General features: G+C 50.8%; 1 protein-coding gene across 15 annotated transcripts in view; it reads left to right on the forward strand.

Annotated features, from left to right (window-relative positions):
* Window positions 1–12,534, forward strand: part of LOC100122125 (afadin) — a 73,278-nt gene that overhangs the window by 39,675 nt on the left and 21,069 nt on the right. For 2 of the 15 annotated variants that reach the window (XM_031922547.1, XM_032597693.1), the window contains exon 1: window positions 524–2,032. The exons of 11 other annotated variants lie outside the window; for them this stretch is intronic. In XM_031922547.1, coding sequence (XP_031778407.1) covers window positions 2,011–2,032 — 22 coding nt within the window. In that variant the 5' untranslated portion in view covers window positions 524–2,010. Of the gene's footprint in view, window positions 1–523; window positions 2,033–6,936; window positions 7,551–12,534 lie in introns of those variants that run through there. 2 more of the 15 variants (XM_031922546.2, XM_032597692.1) reach the window with 1 other exon arrangement.

Raw genomic sequence — 12,534 nt, forward strand, 5'->3', positions numbered from 1 at the left:
GCGCGCGCTCGGCTCCGGCTTTAAGTAAGAACCTGCACCGCGCTTGCTATGGCTCCGGTCTAATATGTTTCCTATACCACGGCGACCTTCCGTTCGTTCGGCTGAAAAAGCTCCGGGGCTAATTGCCACCTCTGCCGGGGACAAAAACCGTCGAGCACACGTGCTTGTGTTCCAAAGTCCCCTGCGATACCGCAGACGTTGACCTCGCGGCGGACCATCAGAAATTCGGGCAGCTGTATACAAAGCGAGAAAATGGAAAAGAGGGTTCGCTGCCGACCGCACGTGCCCCTACATATACCACGGCGTGATGGGTAGGAAGATGAAGCGGCTCTCGGTCAAGACGGCCCTTAACCTTCTGGCGAGGATCATCGCGGCGATTGTGAAAAAAGAAGACGAGCCGAAATCGGAGTAGCGCCAAGGGAATGTCGGCCCGGCCATTGGCTGCGGAGCTGCGCCGGCGCGAGTCGAGTACGGCTAGAGCCGCGACGGCGTAGACGCGCGGGACGTGCTGTGCTGCTGCTCTAGTCGGCAAACGCTCGTCGGGTCGAGCGCGTGCTTTCCGCTCGTTTCTCCCTTCGCAGCTGCGTTGTACGTATCGCACACTGCTCACGAGTATCGTCAGCTGGACTGTCGTCCCTCGCTGCCGAACAATTTCTCAAGATTTTGCGCACACCCGCGCACCCGGGGAAAGTTCGAGCGGAGTGCTCTACTCCGAGCTTGCGAACAGCTGTGCGGCGGAAGAGTGTAAACACACACGACACACGAGGAGGACGAGTGCGCGCGACCTTGCTAACACACAGGCGCGCACGCGAGGAGGAGGTGTACTGAACTTGTGGCGCTATCGACTGCGACGCTCACGAGTGCAGGAGCACCGAGCAGCGGCATCTGTTTGAGACATCGGCGTGGTCGCGAAAAGTCGAGCTTTCCGGCTAATGGGGTCGGCTCGTTACTCGCGCGCGCGCGAACCACCCCATTGCGCTCTGATCTCGACTCATACGTTTCAGGCCCTGTAATACCGCACTACGAGCTCGTGGCTGTTTGGTTGGTGGAAAAAGCGGAAAAAGCGCCGGAGAGAAGGAGAGAGGATTAGATCGATCGCGGCTCCCTGGATTAATGGAGACGGACGGCTGCGGAGGGGCTATTTGTATGTAATGGCATCGTAAAACCGCGCGCCGAATTCCGCTGCGCGAGGAGAGGGAGAATGAGAGCCAAGGTGAAATTGCCCGTGAAAAGCCCCGAGTTTACGGGCTCGACGGCCCCCGACGATTGATTTATGCGACGATGCCACGCTGTTGTTCCATCATTAGCCCGGCGCTGCAGTGAGAGCGCGTGGACCAAGCGGCGATGACACGCGCCGAGTGATCAATCAACGAAACTCCGAGACTCGAGGACCAACTGCACTCGACTGCTGCTCTCTACGACATTATACGCATACCTATACATTGTACTCCACGTATACATGCACTCGATGTTTTCTATATGCGATCTACATATTGTATACTCGTCCTATGCACGAGCGCGTAGAGAGATGCTTTTTTCATTAGACGTCGTACAATAGTTCCTCCGGATCAACTTTAACGACTATTCGTATTATTATACACATACACACACAGAGACGACGTAACGAGCAAGACTACACACCGAACGATAGTGGACCAAAAACAACAAGCGAACTCTTGATAGGCTTTATTTTTTGCTGGATATATATACTATACACATATATACTCGTAAGTCTAAGGATAATCAAAAGGGTATACAGAGACAGAGAGGGAAGTAATTCCGATCGACGCGCTGACACACTTCAACGAAGCACCTATACTCGCATCGATTGACCGAACGAAAAGTATATTATATACGCCAACTGAAGAGTTAAGTGGACCAATTACAACGAGTCGAGAAGATTTTTTATTCTTCGGCTTGGATATTCGCGCAAGTAGCATAACATTGTACAGCGGAGTCGAGAGACACCGAGGACTTTAAGAGGAGGAAGAAGAAGAGACAAGCTCAACCATGATGGATTGGGGGATAAGAAGTAAGAGCCCATCACCGAATCACCTTCCATTCATCTCTTTCTCTGTCTCGATCATCACCATATCATTCTGTAACGCGCGTATACGTAAAATAAATGTCCGTCACCCATGTGTCTGCTACAGGCGTCGTTTCATCGACGTACCTACGTATATCTCCATCAGGGGGGGGGGGGGGGGGGAATTGAGTTTTCAAAACTGTACAGTTCTCCGACGCACAATATTTCAAACGCAGAGCCGCCGCCGCCGCCGCCGGAGGGAAATGATAAATCTTTCTCCCTCTCTCTTGCTCCAAGTTGAGCATTAAATTAGCGAGTTAATCTCCATCCAGAGTACAGCGCGCGCGCGGCAGGGAAGTGATTAATCGAGAGAAGAAGCGTTAAAAAGAGAGCGACCTGATAATTTTCGAATACTCGAGACGAACTTTCCGCGGCTCTGACTTCCTCTCTCTCTCTCTCTCTCTCTCTCTCTCTCTCTCTCTCTCACGAGGAAGTTTAAGAAACTGAAAATTAGTCATAGAACCACTCGCTCATTTTCTGGTACATCATTGATAACGAGTTCTAATAAATCTAATTAAACGCGCGGCGCGACGAGGAATTCCGCGCGGATTCGCCGTTATAATTAGAAAAATGTCTCTTATAGTCGTCCCGGAAAGTTTCGCCGCTATGTGTGTGTGTGTAGATATACGCTCGCGCGAAGGGGTAGCAGAATCTAAAGTGCACTTCGATGTCGAGTTACATACTTAAATTGAGACCGCAGAGTCGGCTGGCGAATCACAATGAACTAATTTCAATTTTAAAGCCTCCCGCGCGCGTATATCTATTAGCCGCTCTGCGCTGCGCTGTCGGACAAAAGAAGTTTAATGACTTCTCCCGGATTTCGGAACTTTATCGCCGTGTATTACTATCGAGGCTCTTGCGCCCTTTTAATTATACCGAGTTTTACACCGCTCTGGGAGCGTAAAAACGATCGGATAAAACGTCCATAATGTATAAGGCTCTTTGTCGAAGAGTCCGCGCGGACAAAAAGCCTCGACGCTCTAATCCAGTGCGCGGGGAGGGGCGATACATCACTCGATATAATCCGGCAACGAAAGAGCGAGCGAGCGAGAAAAACGTGAGTAATAGCCGCGCGCGCGCGCTAAGAAAGACGAACGAACTCGCGAAACGGTAGATAAATTTTTCCTGCGGTCCGGGCTAATTTTCCGCTTCCAATACTCGCGGCCATCACTTTAACATCCGTATAAAACGGTCCCCGCGCGGCGCGATCCATGACAAACGACGCAACAGAGTCGGCTCCGATCGATTCCCGCATCATCCGTCTTTCTTTTCTTCCGCCGCGCATGTGTGCGTGTGTAAGTGTCTCGGCGGACAATAACAACGACGGATTGCGGAAGTTGTAAAGAAAAGGAGCTGCGCATCCTGCTATTAGGGACTCATTGCCCTGGAACTAAATAAAACTCGCCGCGGCTTTTATACGCACGACAGAACAACGGCGCTGCAGCGCTCTGATAAACAGCCGTGTCGTAGTTTCTCTCTCTCTCTCTCTCTCTCTCTCTCTATACACACTAGTCCTCCGTCTCTTTCTCGCGAGGATCGCCCTGTGCCTATATATTCATATTGTTCGCCCAAGTTGTACACGCTCATCGATCGCTCGATTGCGAAAGCTTGCAAGCTCCACCTCTCTGTTTTTAATTGACTACACACTCGTGCTTGCGCGCGCGGAAACGTGACCGAGTGCTGGAGCTTTTTTCGGAGGATCGTATTCGCGACACGTTCGCGTTTGCGCGACGATGGGAATCGTTATCTTTCTCGCATCGAGACAGAGACGCACTACACTGCTACTAGGTCACCTACACGAACGACGACTCGTGCTGCGGCGGGGGTAATTACCTTTGAGCTGCCTCGCCGGTGAAATTGACTTTTCCACTCTGCGCCCTGCACTCGCGCCGCCGTGCATGTGTTCTATGTACGTACATAGCGTCTGCGCCGTCAGAATTATTGAGCGTCTAGGCCATCCGCGCGTGGACTGTCTTTTTTTAACGCTACGTAGCTCCACCTGCGCCTCCCACTGTCTCGCTAGCCTTGCTTTCGCGCGAATGTTTATATCTCTCGTCAAAACTTTCATCGGAGCTCGCGCATTCGGTGTGTGCGTCCGCCTATATAAGTGCGGACACGTGCGCTGCCGCTGCTTTAGCCCTATATTTTCCGTATAACGTTACAGCGCGCGCGGCGGTCGAATATCGATTCCGCCGGCGGACATCATCCACCTTCCCCTGCGCCGCCGCCGGGACTGGAATGTTGACGGTATAGCGGCGGCCTACTGACCGATGCGTATGAGCTGAGCGCGAACTTTGTGTTTTTATTGCGCGCGATCGTGACTCCGCGATGTATAAAATACGACTATACTGTAGCGAGCGCGCGGGGGTGGAATTTTAAGCAGCGGCCCAGTTTCTCGGAATACACGCACGTACATAGCTGTATGTAGACTCTCGGCGATCGAATGATTTATGCAACCTCCGATCCGTGCATTAATAAGCCCCTCCGGATCACGTATATATGCGCGTTTTATCATCGCGGCGGGCGACGAGCTGCATCTTCTCCGCGAGTGGATTAAAGTATGTAAGGGCCACTATCGCGCGTTACGTAAGATACCGTAGCGAGTCTTGCGTAATCGCGTCGCAGTTTCGAGGAGCCGGACTATAAAAATAAAATGCGGCGACGATTACACAGCTAAAGTAACAACTGCTGTCCTGTGCTGTCGCGCGAGCAAGTGAGTGAGAGAGAGAGAGAGAGAGAGAGAGAGAGAGAGAGAGAGAGAGAGAGAACTTCAATTATACCAGGAGCGATATTTGCGAAGTGGAATTGCCGCGAACGCGCGCAATAAAAAAAGCTCGCGGCCGGGCACTTTCATCAAGTTCGCGAGAAGAAGAGCAAACAATCGAAATGTGCAGCAGCGCGCTTGAAAATGCAATCTGCAGGCCGTAAGCACACACGTACACACACATATGGTGTGTATAATCGACAGTAGTATACTGTATACGTCAAACAAACCCTCGCTCTCGTCGAAATATAAAAAGCTCCGCTGGTACGTGCTTCGCTGCAACACACAATGTGTCTGTGTGTGTATACTGTGTATAAACCTAGATATAGGCGCAGCGCAACTTCCCGACGTGTCTTAAACACGGCTACTGCAGCAGCGCACAGTGGCAGTAGCGTTTTCGCTCGAGAACACGTTCGAGTTTGTTTTCGCGCGACAAACGAACCGTTTCTCTCTCTCTCCTCCACTGTACACTATACCGTTGTGCAGCAGTACAGCGTATATAGAGGTATACACAGGCGTGCTCTCTTATATAGGCTCGGACGGACTCGGTCGCGCAGAGAGAAGCGATAAACGCCGCCACGAGGTATCGACGCGTGAAATCGGGTCCGCGCGCGCTTTTCGCCTGTCGCAGAGTAGTGACTATATATCTCTTGCTTTCGTCGTTGGAAACGGTGAATTAGCTCTCGGGCCGCTGCCGCTGTTTATCTCTCCGGAGAATTCCCTCTCGGAGCGAGGAAAAGTTTTATGAACTGCTCTCTCTCTCTCTCTCTCTCTCTCTCTCTCTCTCTCTCTCTCTCTCTCTCTCCGTCAGAGCCGCTCGTAATAACGCTTCTTTATGGGCTGGGCGGAAGCTTCTGCTCCGCCGCGAGAGTCGAGTTCGATCGGGACATGTATTATTGAATGTAATGCCATTGTGTCCATTCCGCAGACTGTAATACTGCAGAAGCGCGCGGGGAGTTATGATTTTCGATACGGCTTTCGTCGACCGATGTGTTCTATCTATACGTTTCCAGGAGCTTTTTCGCGCGAGGGAGAAAACAAGCGCTGTTTAATTAGCTGCGCTCGCTCGATTCGTTAGCCGGCACTTCAGTGCGCGAGATCATAATGGCATCGCAGCAGCTTGATTAAAAAAAAAAGCGAAGTTGTCAATGTATAACCAGAGCGACCGTAAGGGCCAATGAAACGAATTTCAGTGCTGTATGCGCTCTCGCGTCAGTTATGCGAAAAGAGCAGCTCGGTGGTGAAATAACGAAATACCGCGGAAAGCCTCATATTAAAATGCCGCGTATATTCGTTATAATAAATACACACGGCGCGAGATATTGAAAACTTTCCCATTCGCCGTGCGGAGCTTGATTAAATCCTCGGTCTCCCTCTCTGTCCGCAGCGGTGGCGGTTTGTATATACATATATATGTATGGTGTATAGAGCGCGCGTCATCGGAATTCGCCCCTCTCGAAATTGAAAGAAGCTCGCGCAGGAGCGAGAAAGAGAGGAAATTAATTTTAAAAAGCGGCGCACGCTCAGCACCGCAGCCTCGATAAATAAATTAGCCGTTATTTGCGAGCAGCGTGTGTATACATGTAGAGAGCTTGCAGCGCTCGCGAGCCAATAAGCTCACGCACACGTTCGATATTTTCAGAGAGAGCTTAATGCTCTTATCAAAGTTTCCCCCCGCCCCCGAGTCAATGGAGATGCGCGCGAAGGGAAAAGTCAGTTTTGTCGACCTCTTACGTACACGTGGCGCGGAGAGACACCGCACGATGTGAATCCGATAAAAGAGAGGAGAAGAAGTAAACGAGAGCTGCGGCAGCAGCAGCAGCAGCTCTTATCGGACACACTATGCTCGGCAAAGGACTGTCAATTTGCGGGCAATTATCGTTAGGCGCCTGCGCTGCCGGTATATACAGCCCTCTCTACTCACGTGTGCGTCGAAGGGGCGGACTTTTCCTCCCTCTCTATACACTCACACGTACACGTATGTGGTCGGCTGTACGCGAGTTATATACACAAAGAGAGGGCGGCCCGTTGTACGTCTGCTCGGCCGGACACACAGGTATGACGAACCTGCGCGAACCGTTAGTTTAGTAGAGGCGGTCGTTCGGTCAGGACGTCTCTCTCTTTCTCTCTCTCTCTCTCTCTCTCTCTCTCTCTGCGGTGTGGATGTGTGCGTCGCGTTTACTCACCGGGGATACACCCCCGCACGTGTCGCCCGCGTGCTGGTAGACCGGCGATTATCGGCATAATGTGACTCCGGGCGTGTGTATACTGTGCAGCGAGACTGTCGTGCGCTTCGGTACATGTACTCGCGGAGAAGATCGGTTGTGCGTTTATTATTTCACCGACGCTGCGGCGGCAGGTGGGGCGATCATTACCTCTGAATAATTTACCGCGAATAGAGCAAATAAAATAACTCGCCGTCTCGAATAGTTGAATAATTGAGGCGATCAGTTTTCGAAGGGCCGATTGATTGTAATCTCCTCCGATCGCAAGTGCCCAGAAAAGAAAAGATTTGCGCGCATAAGATGAGAAAGAAAAATAGTGCTTCGGCCAGCTCTCGATGACTCGTTCCTCGGGCTATGCTCGATAGCCAGGACCAGGTCGACGTAGTAGGCGTCTTCGCGACTCCACCACTTGTTATTATGATCGGCCTGTGGTCGTTCAAACCGAGACGAGCCGGCAAGGCGGAGATCATGCTCGGTGAGTCGTTTCCGCTCTCTCCCTCTATGTAATACACTGCCTCGTGTGTCTGCGTGTGTATGCAGCAACCCTACTATACTGGAATTTCTACGGTGTGCGCCAATTTCCGCAGACGGAGCTAGAGAGAGACCGGAAAGTTCCCGCGGTAAACTCTCGCGCGGAACGCGAATGAGAAAAAAAGAGAGGCTTATTTCGCGATTTTTATCTCCTCGGGGCCGATTTCACTTCCAGCTCGCCGTGTGCCGCTAAATAAATAGCGAGCGCTTTGCTTTGTGGGGCAATCTGGCCGGGATTCTTTCCAGAGACGAGTTATCGCGCCTATACTCAAATGGGGAGCTTTTCTAGCGTCTGCGAGTAAATACTGCGTTTTAGACAAATACTTTGATCGAATCCGCGCCACTTACGATAATATGCACAACGGCGGTTTCGTCGAGTGTAGGATAATGCCATGTTTATGGATTTTTTCGCGCGCGAAGTTATAGTTGCACGGCTATAGCACCGGTATGCCATATAACGAAAAGAAGAGGAACAGCGAAGGTTGACATTATATGCTCGTTGTGTGATGTTTTAATCGCTCTATTAGCTTCCTATCTATTAGGTTATATACGCGCGAGATGTACTATTCGATCAGTCATATACATACACGCCGCGATGGCGTACAACGTCAGGTTTAATCCGTCATGTCTCCCGATCCCTCGGGAGAGCTCGGAATTACTTTGAGCCAATCAAATGCGTACCGCGCGCGGTAGGCTGGATTGAAAATCGCGGAATGCCACAGGCATCGTTCGTGTGCACACAACATCGCGCGCAATACGCGTCAGTCGAAAGTTTCGAGGACTCGATCCTCGTCCTTGTCGGTCACGTGATATCGTTCGCGTTTATTAAGCGTCATGCTCGTTATATCGATGTAATAAAGCGTAACGACGGCGATAAAACTCGCAGCAATTATCAAGCCGTTATTGGCTCAGTGGGTCAGAAGAGCTTCCGAGCGTCGAAAAGCGCACTGCTTCGGAGTACAATATCCTATACATATACATACAGCTTGTATAGCCGCGAGGGAAGGAATCGTTCGTCGTCGTCGGAACGTGTCTATTTTAAGGATCGATTTACACAATTTTCCTCGAAAATCCCGGCAAGTGTGTTTACCCAGGCCCTATATACAGCCCGGCGATCTTCTCGCTCGAGCAATTCGAAGAGCGAAAGCTCTCTCGCAATACAATCGCGCGCCGTATACTTCTATACTGATTTCCTCGAGTGGAAAGTTTTTCAGGGTCCGCTTTCTCTCGCTCCCCCTTCGCGAAAATTGCCTCTCGGGCGACAGTCACGTCTCCCGCTCGTGCGATCCTCCGACACTTGGCATTTCGAAATTGGAACGCGCGTCTCGCTCGCTGTCCCCGCGTATACGTGCCCATGTGTTCTCGAACTTATACCACTGCTATCCGACGAGGACGTCCTCTCGGTGTGACGAAGAACTGGGCTCCCCCTTCTTTTTTTTATAGAGGATCGAGCTTTTATTGTCCAGAAGCCGGGGGGGAAGTGGCTTGGAAAAAGGTGCGAGAGGGAGAAGGAAATCAGTTGAACGCTTATCACAGCCGCCGCCGTTGAATCATTGAATAATACGACCACACAGCGGCTCTCTCTCTCTCTCTCTCTCTCTCTCTCTCTCTCTCTCTAACCCTGTACCGCGCGGGCTGCCTTCATTACCGCATTCATAATGCACGAAAGCCGCAACAAACGCCGATGAATATTGCGGAGCTTGCGCTGCCAGCAGCGAGTCCCGGGAGGCTAACTATTCGGCGTCGCGCGCGTGCGAACTTTCGTTATTCGCATGCGTATATTGTACGCGCTCTCGGGCGCGCGTCGCGCCGATAACTGCGCCGAATAAAATTAGCATAATTAAAGTTATCCGCGAGCGCGCGCGCGCGCGCGCGCGGAGATGAACTTGACAAGCTGGAACTCTCTCGTATTATCGAGGGCCTGCGCGCGCGGAACACACCTGCGGGGGTGGGCGAATTTCAAGTTTAATCAAGTTTGCTCGGAGCATAATGCAACTGGTAAACAAGCGCGATACAATACACGTTACTGGAGCAGCGGCTAACTCTCGTGAATATCGACGAGCGGATGTATGAAGCTGCATGCACACGACACACACACAGGGACCGCGTATGGATGCGGTTATTACACGCGTCCCTGCCCGCTAATCTCGCCGGGGAATATGTGTGTATGCGAAATTTTTCTCTCTCCCTCTCTCTCTCTCTCTCTATCTTTTTCCAGAAAATACGTTATACGCCGCGAGATGCAGATCTCGTTACGCCGCGCAAAGGCAAAGGGAACGAAAAAGAGCAGCGGCGCGCAAATTGAAATATCTCGTCGTCGCCTAGCCGAGTTTACACGATTTATACATCGGGACAGGCGCACTACTGCAGGCAAAGAGAATAATGAATATACACTCGCACTGATGGAAAATAATTTCCTCGCAAGACTGTATAGGTCAGGGCGCATCGAGGCCTAATTATTCGAACTCGCGGTTGATTAATTGATGAGAGGGTGTTGTAGGGAGAGACATACACGTATACGTATATATACAGGCACTCCTTCTTATTACGATAATCGAACGGCGCGCTGTGCGCTGATCGATGGGGCCGGATGGTACTTTTGGCTCGAGCGATGAAATACACAACGGCCCGATAAGACCTGTTTGGCCAGGGTAGCTGGCATCGGAGCAACCGGCGCCGCTGTAGCCGAGCGATTTCGTATATTTCGGCTTTCGGTCTTGTTGTACCGCGCTTACCCTATACACCCCGAGCGGGACAGCTTTGGCTTTCGAATAAATGGAGCTGGTTAAATAAGCGTGATTACGGACAGTGATGCACGAGCAGTCGCTGGGTGTAATTAGTGAATTTTTCATGATGCTTTTCTTTCCATCCCTCTTTTCCATATAGACGTCGCAATACTCGAGTCTGCCGAATGACTCGGCGGAATATACCTATCCGTGGGTAATATTTTTCCACGAGCGATTGCGATTAACCGCGCTAGGGGCTGACGCGTCCGAGTGAATGTTTTTTTTCTCTCTCTCTACTCCGCTCGGAAATTTCCATTACTACGTCGTTGTAGTGTATACGTGCGAGAAACGAATTTGTCGTTACAATTATACGTACGAATTCATCGTTTAATCGCGAATACTTGTTATTCGATAATTACGCCGCAATCGCGTAAATGAAGAAAAAAATTGAAGAACGCCCACCTTACGCGTTCACTTTGTTATAAATTTCCGATAATTCATCCCTCCTCCGCCGCCGTCTCTCTCTCTCTCTCTCTCTCTCTCTCTCTCTCTCTCTCTCTCTCTCTCTCTCTCTCTCTCGGTAATTGCAATTCCTCCCGCGATCGAGTTATGTATTCTATAGGTGTTTCGCGCGCTGCGTGTAACCCATTTATGCGCGGAAAATAATTGAGGAAAAATTGAAAATTTCGCGTGGGTGTATTATACATACCCGAGACTGTGTCGTCCTGTCTCTGGTTAATCGACTCCCTCCGATTTCCCAGAGCGCGTATGCAACAGTGCGAATTATTTTTAATCCTCTTTGTTGGCTATTAGAGTGCTGAAAAGAGAGACGAGAATCATGGAAGAGAAAATTTAAGCGCGCGCAAAAGTACACCAATAAAAGCGAACAAAGGGGCAGAGCCCGGCGCACAAAGGCCTATTTCGAAGTACTTTGAGAGCGAGCGACTCCCTCTCTCTCTCTCTCTCTCTCTTGCCCCGAAACCTTGATCCAGTCCAAAAATAAAGCGTCCCCCCTATACTCTCTGCGTTCGCGATTTTCCAAATACACTGCTGCACCAGCACACGCGCGAAAATGAGTTTCACGCCACGAACACGCAGGCATCGAAATAGTCCGCAAGCTCTTCTCGCGGCGGCTTGATGTATTTCGGCAATACTATCGCTGCAGTGTGTGTATGTGCGATGCAAAAAGTAATCGCAAAAAGGCCGCTTTGATCGGTACCCCGTGAAATCGGCCGCAAGCTCCATCATGCATTCCCTAATCGCGTGTAGCTTTGATGAAGGGTCAGCCGATGTATTTATGCCGATTTTATCATATCAGCTGCAGTTTGTCTTTTTTTTCATTTCACCAGTCCTATTAATAGACCCACGAATACACATATACGCTGTATGTATACGAGCTGACCTTTATATCTTTGTGCCCGCGTATCTCGGCTTTCTTTGACCGCGTATATTTACTCTAGCGCGCACCGCGCGCGATTGCTTTTGTCGCACACTGCATATTGCGAACAACCGAAAAGTCGCCCGGGGCTCGCGGTTTTTTCTTTTCGTTCGATCGACCATTTAAAACTGCGCACACACGCATATTGTGCCGCCGAACGCGCGCTCGCGCGCGCGCGACGCTATACATATAGTACGTATATATATGAAGTTCGGGACAAATGTGGTACGCGCCGCGCATAATACAGCCGGTGCGACGCGCACACGGGGGAATATACATAGGAAGTTCGGTAATTTACGCCCGACTGCGCGCGGAGCGATTAATTATAATTCAAAGCGCGTAATGATACAATTATCGCTGCGGTGCGCGCGGGACGGTGTGCGAAAAAAGAGAGCACTTCCTCAATTCGGGGCGAAACGAGGCTCGAGACGTAGTAGTCAAGCCCATTAGCAATCAAATCTCGGCCCGTAATCACCTGTCCCGATCGCCTCATCAATAACGTACCCTCTAAGCGCGTTCTCCCTCGCTAGCTTTGCTTCTCGGACGGTTGGAGAAAAAAATACACCCGCGCATCGCATGCGGGAAGACGGAAAAGGGTCTCTCCGACGCACAAGTGTGTTATATACATGTGTGTGTATATCAGGCGCAAGAAGAAAAAGAACCGTAGAGGCGTGAGAAACTCCGCCGACTGTCGTCACGCTTGCGTTGGTGTGCGCCTTTGTTCTTCGAGCGGCTCCTACTCTACTGCTATACATATTCCCGGC

This window comes from Nasonia vitripennis, chromosome 2, assembly GCF_009193385.2.
Source record: "Nasonia vitripennis strain AsymCx chromosome 2, Nvit_psr_1.1, whole genome shotgun sequence".
Lineage (NCBI taxonomy): Eukaryota > Metazoa > Arthropoda > Insecta > Hymenoptera > Pteromalidae > Nasonia > Nasonia vitripennis.